Below are 17,940 nucleotides of genomic sequence, written 5' to 3'. Positions count from 1 at the left end.
TTGTGTTACAAATACTATTTTGGTAGTGTTTTCAATGTTTATTTCAAAGAAAATTTTGGCGAGGTTAAAAAAATGCAAAATATTTTGTATTTTGTCCCTAATATTTCAGGCAGGGTCAAAGCTACAATGGTGCTGACACCAGAAAACCATTCTATGACATCTTACCTTTACAGAGGTACAAAAAGTTTCTTATTAAATCTAATAGCTGTGAGGCTATAAGTGATTTACTTTTGTGTGTTTTTGTCAGGCGGAAATTTATTTATACCCCTTAGGGTGTAAGAGGTTAACAGATAATAAATTTAGCCTGAAGCTCAGATGAGTTTTTTTTGTCAGGTGTTAACAATAAAATGCTGCATTGAAGATGAAATAACAAAATACATAAAAACCATTTCAACTGACTCTTAGATTGAGAAGACAATCGTCTTATATTTACGCTCTCCAAATTTGAGTAAGAATCAAATACATCTGACACATTTTCTATCGCATTATTTACAAAAGCCTGTCTGTACAGTACACATCTATTGAGACAAGTATGGATGGCTGTGGGAAAATAGTTTTACAAGCAGATCTCAAATACCCCTACTTTCTATATGAGAATATTTCACAACAAACAAAGTTTGTATAAGTCCAGGTCATATTTTATCCAGTTCTGTACTTTTCAGCTGTTTTGTGAGCTCAACGTCCAGTGATTCCTGTTGGACTGCAGCACTGCTCAGTACCAGCAGACAGTCACAGGACTGTGATCCGGCTGCTTGTGTTGGATGTTAATCTGTGCGGACACTGGCGTGGTCACAAAGACGGCGCTCACTGAGTGGATGTGTGTCATGGTGTCTGCGTCGTAGAAGGAGAGCTCTTTAGAAGAGCAATTAAAGTAAACCCCAATCTTTCTGGGTCTGTTTCTAAACTCCAGCTCTGTGGTGACATTTGGGCCACAGCAGGTGTATTTTACTCCATCATATTTCAGGAGATTGTGTATCACTCCCAGCTCCCAATAGTTTCTGCTGCCGACCTCAATTTCCCAGTAATGCTGCCCGGCTCCGAACTCACTGACACTGGAGGCAGATTCTAAGTCTTCTGTGGCTTTAGTGCCAGAAGGGTTTGAGCTGTAGTAAGTAGCTGTACCAAATGAATGACTGGGTGGAGCTCCAAAAAAAGAGTCATGTTGCATCCCAAAACCAGTTCCAAAGGCTTGGTGTGTTTTGGGTCTACAGAACAAACTTCTGCCATCATCAGACACGACCACATCCTGACTGTTGCTCTTCAGCCTCAGCAGCTCTGCCCGGGGCTGGATCACCTGAAGCATCTCCTTCCACATGAAGAACTGCAGGTGGCTCTCATACGGCCCCAGTGAGAGAGAAGAATCCACCACTTGGAGTTCATTCACTCTGGGCCTGAACAGGTGCTCTAGCGCCCCCTTTCTCTTCCCCTCTGTCCAGCTCTTTAAGAAGGTCTCCGATTCTGTAATTTTCAGAACCGAAGAGACTTTTTCCTTCAGCTCTCTGCTCTCAGACAAAGCCACAGCTGTAGCTTGGAAAGTCTCTCTCATTCTCTCAACGTTGTCTTCCTCCTTGTGCTTCAGCTCTCTCTTTATCTCATTTTCTCTCCTCTTCAGAAACTGATGCATCTCCTCAAACTGTTTGCTGATCCGAGTCAGCAGCTGCCGAGATCTCTCTCTGGTTTTAAACATTTCGTCCTTTTGTGCATCAGCAAGACTTTCTACAGCGTGAATATCGTCGGCAGTGCATTGTTCAAACATCTCCAGCTGTTTTCTGAGGGATGCAGCAGCTTCTTTGACTGGTTTAAACTGGTGACCTTCATGCTCCTCATCATCTCTGCATATGATGCAAACTAGCTGCTGGTCTGTGATGCAGAATAACTTCAGCTTTTCCTCATGTTCAGGACAGACTGCAGCCAACTGGAAGACACACATTGAGACGTTTGAGAGTTTGATAGGTTGTAATGCATTTTCAAAAAAGAAGCATAAGTGGAGGGAGAGCATATAATTACTGTCATAATATTATGAGCCTATGCAGGATTAGAGTTACACCCTGGTCAGGTCTGCCGTCCATCACAAGGTCAGTGTCTTCAGGATATAAGTGTCCTCCTGACTACCAGGAAAAAAAGTATTGTCCAATCACCATTTTTTTTAAAATCCCACAGTCTTTGTAAGTGTAACCCGTAATTAGTCAATTAGTCAGACTTTTATTTTTACGGGCCCACTTCCTGTTTTGCCCCAAACTCTTCAACTTATTTAAAGCCCCGCCTCAGCGCAGTTTAAAACACCACCTGTTCCACTGTGATTGTGACTGGCTGTTGGCGTCTTGCTGATCATCTCTCCTTGGAAAATTCACCCAAATCTCTGAAAGTGATTTGAACTATTGGTGAGTTTGCTTGGTTGATAGCAGTATTGTTCAGCATGAAAGTTTTGCTCGATTGCTCATTGGAGCATTTTTTTATTAGAACTGTGGCAGTTGTTACCTGGGCTGTCACCGGGATTCACAGCTGATCGCAGTCTAGCACTCTCTGCTGAAAGGTAATTGATAGTTTTGTGCAAGATTTCATTACTTTTGTAATGAAATTGATTGAAAATAGGATGTAGCTACATTTAAATTGATATTGCGCAGTATATTTTCTTTTTCCTCACACTGCTTGAGTATTTTGAGTTAATTTATTTTCTCTTGATTGATATTTTGAAAGTGAACTTTGATTTCAACTTTAACCTTAAATGGATTAGTTTGAAATATGATTATTCTTTTTGTTTATCTAAATTATGGTTAAGTTAACCTGACTGAAATGTTTAGTTTAATTATTGAATTTGATATTTATTGCATTTGTGTGTTTGCACATACTTATTGTTGATAAACCGCCTAATGGGTTTTTTTTTTGGCCTTTTAGGTCGGGTTTTTTTTGATGGATCAGATTCTCAGATCCTCTTCTGAGCAAAGGATGGCGAGCTAAGGACAAGAACTTTGATCTTTTGAATTTATTTATTTTGTATTAATTTGAACTTCATTGTGTATTTGTAATTGTTTGTTGTTGTTTTTTTCCCCCCTATCATCAATACAAAAAACACCAAAACTAAAACAGTGATTGTCTTCATTCACACCTCAGGCTCCTTCAAGAACCATCTTCTGATACTGCTTTTGTAGCCGCAGTTAGCTGCGTAGCCCATAACTGTTACATAAGGTAATAAAAGGTTTTATGCACTTTGTCTCTTCCCATAAAATGTGTTATTACTGATAAATGCCATTTTTATGAATTAGAAAAAGGTACGTACAAAAGGGCAGGGTTAGGGTAACTCTAACCCCTTCACATGTGGTATCATTGAAAAACCCTAAATGTCCTCTCCAGATACCAAAAAGGAATTAATTCAGTAGAGTGCAGGGGTGGCAGATATTCAAGTTTATAAATGTCCTCTACAGAGGAAAAAAATGAACTACTGGTAGTTAGGAGGATATAATGGGTTCAGATGAAAATCCAGACACAACTACTGCTGAGCAAAAAAATAATTCTCATACTAACACCTTTTTAATGAATGATTTTTCATACAAATTTAACCATTTCAGTCCCAGATTAATTTTCAGTAACACTGCATGTTAGGCTATAATTATTGAGCGTCTTCACTGTTATTTACTTTTAAAAACAAGCTTATCTTTTCGACGTTTTAATGATGTAATGTTTTTTGTTTTTTTGATCTCTCTCTTTCTCACTGATTATTTCTGTTTTTGTTTTAATTATGTAAAGCACTTTGAAATGCCTTGCTGCTGAAATGTGCTATACAAATAAAATTTGATTGATTGATTGATTGATTATGAAGTGTTTCTCACCTCTTTTTGTGTTTTTCTGTTTTCATCAAATATTAGTTTTTACGTCATTAACTAAATACTTCTCTCCTCTAAATTGAAGTGCATGCTGGGTAATCTCTGGCTCCTATCTGTACACAAACCCCAACCAGTCCATGTTTGCAGACAAAGATAAGAACCAAAAGTAGTTGCTCAGTTATTTTTGAGACTAGACAATTAAAGGGTACATATATAGAGATTTTCCAATTACTCTTCTTTATGTTTACAAGTCTGTGTAATAATTACCATTTTGTTGCAGAATAACCTTTTGTCTTTAAGGAATGATGTAAAAAAACAAAAACGGTGATTCATCTAACCTTATAATTTTTGTGATCTACAGCTAATGTTTTTTTGCAACCTGTTCATGTTGGTATGCAGCTGTATAAAAACCTAAGTCATGAAATGCACAGTGGTACAGGCTATTTAAATTAAATATATCAGCATTCACCTTTCAAAGACGATTCCACACATAAACATAACATCATACCTCTGCTGTCGGTTGTTTCCCTTTGTCCGGCTTCGCCTTGGCTTTCTCGGCCAGGCTCTTCAGAACGAGGCTTGTTGGGAGACTTGCTGCCTCCAGTGCTACAGCTGTCCCACACACTGGACAGTGCTGCTGTGTGGCCAGCACTTCTGAAATACACTGCCTGCAGAAGGAGTGTCCACAGGGAAGGTTGACTGGATCGGTGAAGATGGTCAGACAGACAGAACAAGTCAGTTCCTCTGAGTACGAAACAGACGCCATGGCTGCTGCTTTCCTCTGAACCTGTTCAGCCAGGCAGAGGATTCATCTGTTGGTTCATTTTTCTGAAACACCACACCCAGTGTGGTGATAAGGCAAGAGAGTTGGAGTCATGCCATGTGGCATGACCTGCAGATACAGGGGTAGGAATGAAAAGCATACCAAGCACAACATGGATCACTGTGTGTGTAGAGATGGATGGTTTGCCATTAATGTAACATATTTGTGATTTTGTTACTCCTGAAATATTTTGTTCTGGACATCCTAAATCTTTTTTGAACATACTGGAATAATTCAGTGCATTTTCATTCAGGCTAAAATCTATATTTGCACAATCAGGCATATACACACATGGACATAATTGTTTGTATCCCTTGGTTAGTGAAAGAAAAACTTGAATCTGACAAAGGTAATAATGAATAAAAATTATATGAAAATGTACAAATGAAAGTCAGACATTACTTTTCAATCATGCTTGAACAGAATTATTAAAAAAAATAAACTCCTGAAACAGGCCTGGAAATAAATGATTATACTACTGCTTTAAATAAAATTATTTTCATAGCATGAAGTTAATTATTTCATACATTAATGATTCAAATTGCTTAGTTATGAGGTATATGTCAAATGTGTTTGAGGGTGAAAAATAAAGACATACTATTTTTTCCTTTTTATTTATTCATATCACCCAAGTGTTTTACATTTACATTATTAAATCAGCAAACAAGAATTACATTGTACATGTCATAAAATTTCAATTCAAACATTAATTAAAGTCTAATCCTGGTGGAACCCGAGGGAGATCAGCTTTCAGAAAATTGGTCCATCCAGGTGAGGGACCAATTTTTTGACTAAAAGTCAACAAATGAAAACCAAATGAAATTTTAAGCATCATAAGCATTTTTACATTGACTATAGGCTAGGAAAATGTTTCAGTTTAACAAATAAATGTTTACAACAGATCTAAGATATAGTATGTTTTAAAATTCAGCTATTAAAAAAGTAAAGTTGAAACAAAAAAAAGAAATTGTTTCTTATTACAGGTTTCCCAACAACAGCAGCATATGTCCAATTACAGAATTTGTCATGCAAAAGAATTTACCAGACTCTTCCTGAGTGAAAATGCAAATGCTCCCTGAACCTAAGAACCGGTTGATCCTCTCTTTCTGCCAAAACCTTTAAACAAATAAGAGTTTTAGCAGAGACTTTAGAATTGCTGTTAAAAAAGTCACAGTGGAATTTTTGTAGCATCAACAGCATGTTTAAGTTCATGCCACAACAAAATTCTTTAATTTCTGACACTTTAGCTTTTTACATGACCATTTCTATATTTTCTTTGTTTTCCTCATACTGAACTTAAGCAACTTCAACATGTTGCATGGTGTCTGCATCAAAGAAGTGGAGCTGCTCAGAGTTGCCATTCAAATAAAAGCCAATTTTTTTAGGTTTGCTTGCAAACTTTACTTCTTTCTTAGCTTTTTTATGAGTAGTGATGTATTTGTTATCTTTGCATGTCAGGGAATGATTCTTTATCTGAACTGTCCAACAGTTCTTGTCTTCAACATCTATCTCCCAATAATGTGGTCCTGGTGCGATCTGATTTACATTAACGATGTTAGTGGTTTGAAGCTCGTAGTATTTCTGACATTGTGATAGTAAAGTGTGAAAATTAGAATCACAATTGCATGAGGAATTATAGTAACCGTTTGACCTGCCACAAGAATAACAAGATCTTTGACATGAACAAGAATGACTTGACCATTGTGACAAATCAAACGGATCTTGGCTCTTAAATAAAAGCCTTTCTGCTTGAGGCTGGATCATCTGTTGCATCTCCTTCCACACAAACAACTGCAGGTGGCTCTCATAGTGACCCAGTGAGAGAGAAGAGGTCACCACTTTGAGATTTGATCCTTTGGGGTTTGATTTGGGTTTTGGTGTCATTTTGCTCTCTGACCAGCTCTTTAGGAAACCCTCTGGTTCTGTAACCTCCAGGACAGATTTCATCTGTTCCCCCACCTCTCTGCCTTCAGTTAAAGCTTTTTCAACAACATTTAAGCTCCCTATCATCTTCTTAAGTTCAGCTTTCTCCTTATCTTTCAGCTCATTAAGAATTTCATCTTCTCTCCTTTTCAAAAACTGGTGCATCTCCTGAAACTGGCTGCTAATCTGGATACTCAGCTGCTGAGATTTCTCCTTGGATTTTCTTATTTCTTCGTTCTGTGACTCGGCTAGATGTTCTATGGCACAGATGTCAGAAGATTCCTTTTCCACCAGAGTCTCTACCTCCTTTCTGATTGATGCAGCAGCTTCTTTGATTGGCTTAAACTTGTGTCCTTCGTGTCTTTCACAGTCTCTGCATATAATACAAGATAGCTGCTGATCAGTGACGCAGAACAACTTCAGCTTCTCGTCGTGTTCCGGGCAAAACCCCACAGCAGCCTTTGGAGTCAATAAAACAATAAAAAGCATCAACAATTGACTTCTAGCCTCTGGTAAACAGTCACATCCTATGTTATGCGATTGTAAAATGTAATAAAGTTAAAAGCTTACGTCAGTGTCTTTTCCAGATTCCTTCTCCTTCTTTGCTTTTTCAGCAAGGCTTTTCAAGATGTGATTAGTTGTGAAATCCATCCTGTCTGTAGGAACAGTCGCCCGACACTGTGGGCACTGATTCAGCGATTTCAGAGAAAGTGTGATGCATTCCCTGCAGAAAGAGTGTCCACAGAAGACAATTACTGGATCACTGAAGATACCTAAACAGACTGAACATGTCAGATCTTCTGAGAAGGAGGAAGAAGACGCCATGCTTCTGTCTGATCTGCTCTCCTCTGTGTGTATCTGCGCTTTCAGGAAATCATTTTCTGTTCCCTGGAAGAGCCCCGCCCAAACTTCATGTAGTTATTTAACAGACCTCATGTTTCATTTCTGCTCTGTCCTCTCAGCTGCCGTGGATTACCCTAGTGGTGAAAAACCAAAGAGGAGGCTGGCTGGATAACATGCCTTCTAGCTCTACTGAAACAATTGTACCACTCAGTTGAGAATGAAAGAAACAAATACTGGTCATCATTAAAAAAGACCAATTTTATGAAAGATTATGACAAGACTACAAATCATAATAAAAGCATTTTGAATTCACAGTATGCAGGTTAGTTTTCAATTATTATAGAAAATTCCACATCCTCCAATGAAACATGATTTAGAATGAATTACAATTACTTCTTCATTAACAAGTCCCAAAATTATTTGAAACCTCAAGTCAAATAATTTGAAACCTCAAGTCGCAGGTTACAAACAAACTTCAGCAGTTCTGGACCTACCTAAAAGTATTATGATCTTCATCATTTGGATACTTAGCCTAGTACTGATCCCTCCCTAGATCTGAATGCTGAACTTCCATGTTTCTTTGTGGAAATGAGCCAATCAGAGAGGATATGGGAGCCTTCATCTTGCTAGAACACATCTTAGAGAGTTTGAAACCAACACAAATAACACAACCTGGTCTGATGAAACTAAATTATTCATGCTGATCTTAACTATATGTTTCATGTCTGCAGCAGGAACTGGGTGAGTGTGACTGATCCTGTAGAGTGATTCATCTTTTTCTTGGGCAAATTCTTGTTTTGCTTCTATTAACGTTTTACAAATTTTACATTTTAAATGTGTTGTTGTTATGATTAATATAATTATAATGTTTGTTTTTTTGGGCCTGAGTTTCTTTTGGTACCCTATGTGAAGCCCTTGATATGTGGGTGGACCGCCTGCTTTTGTCTAAGTCGGTGGCAGAAAGCATCAGCAGCAGCGTCAGCGCAAAGAACCTGAAAAGAAAAACAATTGCTGAGGGAATATAGCTCCCTCTAGTCACCAACATTCTGCATCTGCTCTAGGAAGTAAATATTTTAAAATTGAGGACATCGCTGTAAGATAAGAAAAGATAAGATATTCCTTTATTAATCCCGCAGTGGGGACATTTACATTGTTACAGCAGTATAAAGGACAGACCAGTACCAATATAAAAATCAAGTGAAATCAAGTGAATATAGAAATACTGAAACAGTATTGTTTGAAATAAATAAATAAATAAATAAATAAATAAATAAATAAATAAATAAATAAATAAATAAATAAATAAATAAATAAATAAATTCCAGGTTTATTGCTTGCAGTGGAGAGGAAACTATTGAGAGCAGCGGGTGTTGTGCAGTCTGACGGCGGCCAAAAGGAAAGACCTGAGGTATCATTCCTTCACGCACTTAGGGTGCCACATCCGGGCACTGAAGGAGCTGCTCAGTGCTGTCAGAGAGTGGTGCATGGGTAGAGACGGGTATTCCAGCATGCGCTGAAGCTTAGTCCTCATTCTCCTGTCTGGCACCACCTCCACTGGGTCAACACCTATGTACCTATTTTTCTGTCATTTTACACTTTATGCATATTATGTTACACAGTATAATATATATAGGTTGGTACTTTAAAATTGTTACTAAAAATCCCAAACACTTTATAACTCAAACACTTATGAGGTTTTTAACATCATGTCAACATGTCAATTTTCATAACTTACGGGTGCAGTAAATATTTCTACAGGAGATTTGAACAAAATTAAAATGCTTAGGAAAGACTTGAAAAAAATATTGCATTTTATTGGAAAGCACAGAGAAATACTTTGTTGATATTTTAATATAACTGCAGTAAATCACAAGTAAATCTGTTAAAAATATGTAATCACATGGCTCTGTTCCTCTTCAGCTGTAACACACAGTTAACAAGAACAACAAGAATGAACACAACATTAAAGGGCTGATGATAGTTCTCAGGGTCATCGTTAACAGTTAGGCTTTCAAACACTGAGACTGACATGACTTCACTGATCCAAAAGAGGAATTAATTTCTACACTTAGGCCTGTTTGTTGAAGAAATAAACACTATATGGCTTTATTATTCAACGACTGAGACAAAATACTCTTTTTATTTGGAGTATTGGAATACTGAGAAGGACAGAAAATGTTTTTCTTCACCTTCTATAAACCTGCTGATGCTTTTCTAACTACATCCACACTAAAAACAGCTGAACACAGTAAAAGTTTTTATTTTCAAGCAATAAATACAAAATAAAATTGTCATTGACATAAACATGGTTAACACAAGCCCATTCACAACTCAGCTCTCTCAGATTAAGACAATATGCAGAATTTATCTATTGGCATCTCATACCTCTCACACATCTAATTTATCCAATTTAAAAGCTTCATACATCATTTTGCCTGTTTTACATATATTGTCCACTTGATGTCGCAGTAGAGCAAATTAAGAACCATGGCTCCGTGGCGCCCTCTGATGGAAAACTGCAAGAACTGTGAGGAGAGAAGTAGAGCCCAGACAGACCCGTAACTCCAGACTCTCAACAAGACCAGGTGGATTTAAATAAGCTTGCATGGGATATTAATGCGTAATCTATAAATCACTTGTGTTTGATAAACAAGTAATGTTTTATTTATGTATAAAATCCATTACAATCTCTTACAAACATCTCCAGGAAATGTTTTATGAAATTGAGGTGGGGAACACTGAATTTGAAAATATGTAGCATCAGAACAACTTTGAAAAGATTTTTGTATCACTATAACTGGGGTCAAACAATGGAACAAACTGAATATGGAACTAAAACAATGTCCAAGTACCTATTTTAAAAACAAATACAAAGCAATGTTACTCACATTGTACAGGGAACTCTAGCTGGATGTCAGGTTGCTATTTACAATTGCCATTACTAGTATTACTATCCATACATTTTCTTGTCTCATGAGAGTTAGTTTGTAACCATCTTGTCAATATAATATAGTTTATTGTTGGTTCTTTAGCACAGTATGTTGAACAGGCACATTAATATATTAACATGGTAATATATTTTATTAATTTGAGATAAGGGATATGATTAAATAAGTGTTCACTTCTTCCTACCCCTTTTCAAACATAACAGTGATAGTAAACAAATTATTTTGTTCTTGCTTATCTGTGTGCATGCTTTTCACTGTCCTACTGATCGCTTGTTTGCTTGTTCTTTTGTGCTTTTTTAAAACCTGTTTGAAATAAAGAAATAAATATTAAATAAAAAAATGTTTGTATAATTCATTTCACTTATGAACAAAATCACACAATCTCAGACGAGCAGCTCAACTTAACTAACTTACTACAGTGTGCTACGTGATATAAATGAAAAAAAGTTTAGATTCTTTGGGTCATTTTGATTCCCAGGTCCTCTGTGCTGTCTGATGTAGCAAATACAGCAAATACACTCTTTATATGAACAACAGCTCATGATAAAACCAAATCGGCTATCATTACGCTCCAATACCATAACTGCTGTTTCATTCAAATTTGGACACTTGGTTTGTTGGGCCCTTTTTCTCCGACATCATTAAAAAACATACAGACAGTGAACAGGGTCAATTCAAGCCTTTTTGGGGCCCTATGCATATTTTCATTTGGGCCCCACCATACCAACACGTCAAAGATGCTTTGTCATTCTTATGCTAAGTAATGTACCTACCGTTATTAGCGTTGTTTGTAATAAGCTTACATTAAACTGGTGAAGTTATGACTATTGATTTTAACCTTACAGGAGCAGCAAACAAAAAAAAGTGGATTTTGAAATGCAGAGCAGTATTTAAATGTGCCATTTTATTTTAACTATTTGAAAGTAACATCAGCTAATAAACAATACGTTTAGTAAACTGCTTAACAAGTTTGATATTTTATATTTCCCCAAGAGTGTCAGCAGCCAACAGCAGGAAGAATTTAATCTATTACATGTCTAGCGACCACTTTGAAAAAAGAGATGAAGCTTCAACTTAGAATAAAATTAAGTTAATTTCTCATATCATATTCTGAACAAGTTTTATGTTTGACTGAAGGAGTTTCCCAGACCACCTGGTTTCCACTGAGCGGTATGGGATGGGTCTGTGTGGTTTGGTTGGAATCTTACTCATAGTTAACCCCAGACGTGTCGCAGTCGTACGATGGTAAAAGTAATGCACTACATCTTGTTCTTGTTGCAAGCAGTGTTTTCTGTCCCTCAACTGATGAGCTGTGTAGCTTCACCTAACCGTACCTAATTGTCCTATGACCTATGACCTACAGCTGGAGGAGGTCGAGGAATGTTGCAGCATGTTGGTCTGTTGTATGGAAACAGACAAAATGGAATATTGAACCACACCGACCTGTGCCATACTGCTCAGTGGAGTATCTATATTTTAACCTTGCACCCTTAAAGTGCAAGGTCAAAACATAGATATTTTAACCTTTAAAATATCTATGTTTTAGATATAGATATCTAAAACATAGATATCTATAGATATCTATATCCATGTTTTAGATAGGTATCTAAAAGAATGCATTTTAAAAATGGCATTTTAAAAGGCCATTTTAAAAAGGTCTTTTAAAATGCCTTTTTAAAAGGTATTTTAAAAATGGATCCAAACATGTTCAATGTGACAATGGTGTTATGGAAACAGTCTTAACATGGCAGGAATCCACTCTTATCTCCACTCAGTAATTCAGCTCTGAAACTAATCTCAGTTTCTGAGAAAAACTAAAAAACAAAGATGACTTTCTGTGAAATATGAATTGCTTTTAACCTCTTAAAAATTTACTCTTTGAACTTATACTGTGGAATGATGTCCTTCCTATGATACAAGCTGGTGAATAATTTAGCTTTATGACATATTTTATGTGGATCATTTTAACATTTAGCAGTAAAGATATTGCAAGCTTGTTGACTATAAAACCCTGGGCAGGATGTTATCTACTGGTTCTAAAGCACTGTGAGGACTTTAGTGACACCAGAAGACAAGACTGCAGAGCAACTCCAACTGAACAGTCAAGAAATCCTGAATCATTCTAATATCATATCTTCTCTCATCATCTCCTAGTCCTTGAAGGTAAGTTGAGAATTCACAGTGATTCTCTAAAACAACATGTGCTTGGTGTTAACTGCATAGAGTTTTCTAAACCACCGTGATTTCCTCTTCATGGTCACATAGATAAATGATCTCAACCATTATTGTTTCTGATTAAACAGACTAACTTTTATGCACTTCCGTACAGTTATAATATAAATCTGTGTTGTGTTCAAATAGGGCCAAGTAAACATGGTGAAAATCTAACTTTATTTTATTTGTCAGTCAGTTATCACCATTCACAAGGACTCTGAAAATAATTTGATAATATGTGTTGTAGCAATATTTATTGTCCCTTTGGGATGGTGAATGAAGTATTTTTTGAAGTGAATTGAATTGAATAATATAGGGAATGTTCTTTATTCTTTTGCAAGGCAAAATATTTTGCAAGTAAAATATTCTGACTTGTATAGTGTTTTTCCAACATTATCAACAAAATGTTCCATTGTCGTATGAATATATACATATACATACATAGGGTGACTGAGGCTGTGTGGGGAGAGTAGTTGTTTTGTAATCGGAAGGTTGTAAGTTTGATTTCAGCTTCCTCCTGCCACTTGTCAATGTGCCCCTGGGCAAGGCACTTAAGCCCAAATTGCCGAGCGGCATATTGGTGTATGCGTTGGTGAGTGCAAATGGGTGAATGTGACTCTAGTGTTAAGTGCTTTGAGTGGTCAAAATGATCGGAAAAAGTGCTATATAAGTTCAGTCCATTTACATGTCAGTAACCTGTTTTTATTTTATTTATTTATTGATTGTATTCCCAACCACTCCAATGGCATGTTACGGTCAAGATGGAAAAAAGGAATAGATTTCCGCCAAAAGAACTCAGACATCTTCTAGAGAAAACAGGGACATTTTGAAAAGTCTTACATTTCCTAGAAAAAAGGTTGTCTCAAATATCTAAATGTTCAACTTTGGAAATGCTGTTTTCAATTTTTCAAACTCAGAAAATTTCCAAAAGTAAAACATGTTCTACTTTTCAAACTCGGGCATGTTTTGTCTAGAAATTTTCTGACATTAATCAGAACATACGTTTCTGACTTTTTTTCGAGCAATTTTTCGTCAAGTTCATTTTTCTTTTTTCTTTTTCTTTTTTAGAGAATTTCTGAAATTAATCGAAAAAATTTCTTTTTTTGTGGAAATGCACGCTTCCTTTGTTTTCTAACTAAAACAGCCCTAATACACCGTCGCTCATCAAATGACAACAGCGCTGCTTCAGCTCGTCTCTCCTCTTTGCGCTCAGTGATTGGTCCATAGCTGATAGCGCCACACGGCTGAACATCAGCCTCTTTACAAAGCGCTTACACCGCTCCTCTCACAGCGGCGTTGATGCAAACGGAGCACATCTGTTGCGTTCCGTCTCCCTTCTGGACAGATCGTTCAATGAGAAGACGCGAGGCTGATGAAGGTCGGTAACAAGGTTTGCTGCTGCTTTATTTCCGCTGTGTGAAGGATGCGCTGTTTGGTGCATCAACTGCCTGAGCTGCTCTTGTCCCAATGCACTCAGTCTGAAATGTGCTTTAAGAAATATTGGTGATAATATGAGCATAAATATTACTTATTTATGTAAATAAATAGTATTACAGATCATCCTTCAGCATGATCTGTAATATGTAAAGCAGAACTCAGCGCTGGTCGGACAATAACCAGGCTTTTCTGTGTATTTGTCCTTTTTTGTGGCTGAAATCCGTTTTAAAATGTCATATTGTCTCCAATCGAGGTTGACTGTTTTTAAATCGCATTTCTTCAAAACCGCTGCAGGACACAGGATCATCCACTCCCTGCATGTGTGTCTGTGGAGGGTTCCCCTCAAAATGAGAACGTCCACCATGCAGTCACGTGTTTTCTGTTCAATTACATATTTTCATTTATTTATTTGTATGAGACTCTGCACCTTCCGTAGACATGCCGCGTAATGCGTATGATATTTGGAACCTGGAAGAGAAAAATATTATTTCCAGCGCCCTACGTGTCATTTGGTTCCGCCGTCTGCGCTTTGTTTCATTCGCGGTCTGCAGAACCTGTGCGCTGCTGTAGCCAGACGGCCAGACCTGACTGACTGAGCCTGCATCAGGCAGCCATGCAGCAGAGTAACAGAGGGATTTCCCCTTATGTGGCGACGCAGACAGATGCAGAAAGTATTTCTGCTCTAATGGTTAAGGAGCCGGAAGCAGACATGAAAAAAAGAAACATTAAGTCGTCTAGTAAAATAGACATAAACTGCGCATCAGAAGAACTAGAGGGTTATTTAGAGATATGGAGATCTACTTATGGACATCTACTTTGTCTCAAACCTTTGCCAACTTTCCTTTCCTAGAATCTTTAAAAAAGTGTTTAGAAATTGGACTGGATGTGCTTTTTTTGTGTTCTTAAGGAACCAGAATTTGTCTTAGATCTTATACTTGATAGATTGCTATTATGATTTGTTCAAAATGACTGTTTATCAAGGTGAAACAGAGGTGTCGTAAGAATATTTGAGGCCCTGAGCAGAATTAATTGGGGGCCCAACTCCATGCAAAGCCTAATCTAGATGCTTCCTGCAAGGTTTTCCGGCTCACGTCAGCAGCAGAATTATTAAAGCCGCTTCAGATTTCGAGATTTAATTGTAATGTAACTCAGTGCCTATAATGGGGATCATAATTTTTACAACTTTTTTTAAATTTGTGTTCTGACTTGTAAGGTCATGATAGCTTCTGTACACAGTGTTTACATGAATGTTAGAAATCAAGAAAAATGTAAAGAAGTGAAAATGGCAAGAAAGGAGCAAAAGCTGAAAGTTGATTCAATATTCAGAATGTGCGTTCATAGAATGTTGAAGTAAAAATCCAAATTAAAGAAATAACCTTCTGGTAGCCTTCTGCAGCATCATGTTGACACATGCTCACGTCATCATTCCCTTTTCTTAAATTAACTTTGTGACCGGAATCATTTCTATGAATAAGCTCTGGAGTGACAACAGCAGTAAAGGGAAGCAGCTGAAAGTCTACACATGACCAGTCCACGTCTTACTTGGGATGCTAAAATAATTATTGTTCCTTTTGGTCTACACTGGGTTTTTTTCAAACTCTGCTACAGATGACCGTTGTCGTTCATACTGTCGAATCATGAACCATTTGTAACTTTTCCAGACTGATAGATGCCATTGATTTTGATTCTCATCTGCTCTTAAATTAGAGCAGATGCAGCATGATGTGTTGCTTTTGGTGTCTTTTAGTCCACTTCAAATGATCAGGTGCATGTTGTCATAGTTGGTAGCACTGTGCCACTTAGAGCAGGAAGGTCTGGGATTTGTGTGCTCTCTCTGGGTTCTCTGGTTTACGCCCACAGTCCAAAATCATGACTCGTACATGACAATTGGTCTCTCTAAACGATCCTTAGGTGTGTGCGTGCGTGTGCGTGCGTGTGTGTGTGTATGTGTGTGTGTGCATGGTTGTTTCCCCTTCATGTGATAGAGTGGTCAGGGTGTACTCTGCCTCTTGGCCAATGATCAGTTGAGATAGGTGGCAGCCCCCCACCACCCTGCCACCCTGCAAGGACAAATGCGTATAGATGACGGATGTTGTCAGGAAGGTCCTATTTTTGATTTTAGAGGTCTGGCAGTAATCAGGCCTGAGAAAGGTTAATGAAATTGAAGCACATAAATCACTGTTAACTTATGAATTAACAAAAGAACTACTTACCGCTTTACATAGAACCAAGTTGGTTTAGATTGCTTTCTCCATCACTTTAGAACCACTTTTTTATTTCTTGGACTCAGATGCTTTTCTACAGCCCTGTGCTTTTTATTTTACTCAGCTTTATTATACTCAGCATTAAAAATTGTTGTGCAACCTTCCCATATACAACACAGATCTGTTGCATGGTGGTGTTCTTTGCAATCTTTGAGGATGTGGTCAAGGTTTAGTTGAGGTAGTTGCAACCCAAACAATAAAAGTGAAGAAAGAGACATTAAGATGGAAGCAGTCAGCAGACGAATGGAAAACTGTCCTGCAGGTTCACTCTGACTGAAAACACCACTGTGGAAATAAGTCATGTTTGGACAGAGAGTCTGTTGTCACTTTGAACCGACAGGTTCTTGGAACTGTCAATGTTTTTCATATGCTTCATTTGCATACTCTTATCTGATTTGGTGGTGTTATCTTCTGAGAGAGAAAAAAACCCTCATTCTTTATGAGATGACAGTAAAAGTTTCATTTTGCAGGTTTATTCTTAAACATATCATCTAACTGTCACTCCAGTCATAAACAAGATCCACCCATTTGATCCAACCACTGTGGCAGTCAGCTGTAATCTTTCTGGAATATACTTCAACATTCAGCTGTTTGCTTAGAAACACGAAACAGCCCCTCTGATCAGAATATGGAAAGTTGGTTGAATGCATAAAGTGTTACAAACCTGCTGAGCAGGATATCAAATATTTGCTCGACTCATCTTTACATTGGTTAGCTGGATGGTTTCTACTCTCACAACCAGGAATTAAAAGTCATGTTTGCTACCACCTTAAATACCTACATAGCTGTAGGGACATTCAGTGTGTCAATCAATACACTGAACTTGCATTGTCACAGAACTGTTGCTTGAGCTGAGCTGTTATCATGAGCCCAAATATGAAAGCATGAGCTTGATGACAACCTGCCTCCGTGCTTGAGACTCTTACTTTGATGTTAGATACTTGTTCATCAAAGCCTAGAAGAAGCTTCCCCCTACTTTTAATTTTATTGTATGGGAGCATTTTTAGCACCTGGTAGAAAAAAAAACAAATGGTGACAGAGTGAAAATCAAGATAAAAAGGATTTGATACTGTTTACAATAGATGCATTTCGATTGACCATGTAGTTGGTCATTTTTAAAATAATTTTACTTAATGGAAACATGCCAATTTAAAAAAAAAACCTTGTTTTTATGATAAAAAGTTTTGGTGTTGGGATGAAGTGGTTTCTCAGCCATATCAAAATTAGCATATTTTAAAGCTGCATCACACATAAAATCAACAACTGGATGTTACTCCTGGCACAAACCACAAAGAAGAAGGCAACAGGAAGTAGATGGAGGATCATGGCATGGCATGTTTTTTAATTACTTATCATGTGAACAAACTTATTCACATGATTTCCATAGCTTTATTTATTTATTGGAAACACCCCAAATGCAACAAAAGATTTTTATTTTTTGTACTTTAGAGGAATATTGAGTTTTCTCATGTTTGTCATGGAAACACAGCTGTAGTTAAAGTTAACTTCTGCTCTTGAGCTTCCAGTTAGCTAAAGGTATATTTAAAAAAATTGTCACTGTGTGTCATCTCTTGTTCAAAATGTCAGTCATTCTGTTTCTTTAAAACAGATTTTTTTTAAATTAATGAAACCTCTTTTCAGTTGGCAACAATTAACATGTTCACACG

General features: G+C 37.2%; 3 protein-coding genes across 3 annotated transcripts in view; 1 reads left to right on the top strand and 2 right to left on the bottom strand.

Annotated features, from left to right (window-relative positions):
* Nucleotides 1-287: 287 nt before the first annotated feature.
* Nucleotides 288-4,720, bottom strand: LOC103466921 (nuclear factor 7, ovary-like). Its single transcript, XM_008412842.3, has 2 exons — nt 4,330-4,720; nt 288-1,915 (listed from the first exon to the last, which is right to left on the bottom strand). The coding sequence occupies exons 1-2, from the start codon at nt 4,585-4,587 to the stop codon at nt 713-715; spliced, it is 1,461 nt and encodes a 486-aa protein (XP_008411064.2). The 5' UTR covers nt 4,588-4,720; the 3' UTR covers nt 288-712.
* Nucleotides 4,721-5,288: 568 nt separating this feature from the next.
* LOC103467064 (zinc-binding protein A33-like) lies at nt 5,289-7,464 on the bottom strand. The gene is made up of 2 exons (XM_017305681.2): nt 7,138-7,464; nt 5,289-7,026 (listed from the first exon to the last, which is right to left on the bottom strand). The coding sequence occupies exons 1-2, from the start codon at nt 7,390-7,392 to the stop codon at nt 5,941-5,943; spliced, it is 1,341 nt and encodes a 446-aa protein (XP_017161170.2). The 5' UTR covers nt 7,393-7,464; the 3' UTR covers nt 5,289-5,940.
* A 6,315-nt stretch (nt 7,465-13,779) lies between these two features.
* slco4a1 (solute carrier organic anion transporter family, member 4A1) overlaps nt 13,780-17,940 on the top strand; it is a 33,677-nt gene continuing 29,516 nt past the window's right edge. The window contains exon 1 of the mRNA XM_008412839.3: nt 13,780-13,950. The gene's annotated coding sequence lies outside the window, so the exon portion shown is untranslated. The remainder of the gene's footprint in view (nt 13,951-17,940) is intronic.

This window comes from Poecilia reticulata, chromosome 7, assembly GCF_904066995.2.
Source record: "Poecilia reticulata chromosome 7, P_reticulata-male-v2, whole genome shotgun sequence".
Classification (NCBI taxonomy): Eukaryota; Metazoa; Chordata; class Actinopteri; order Cyprinodontiformes; family Poeciliidae; genus Poecilia; species Poecilia reticulata.
This window is presented reverse-complemented; position numbering and strand designations above follow the sequence as displayed.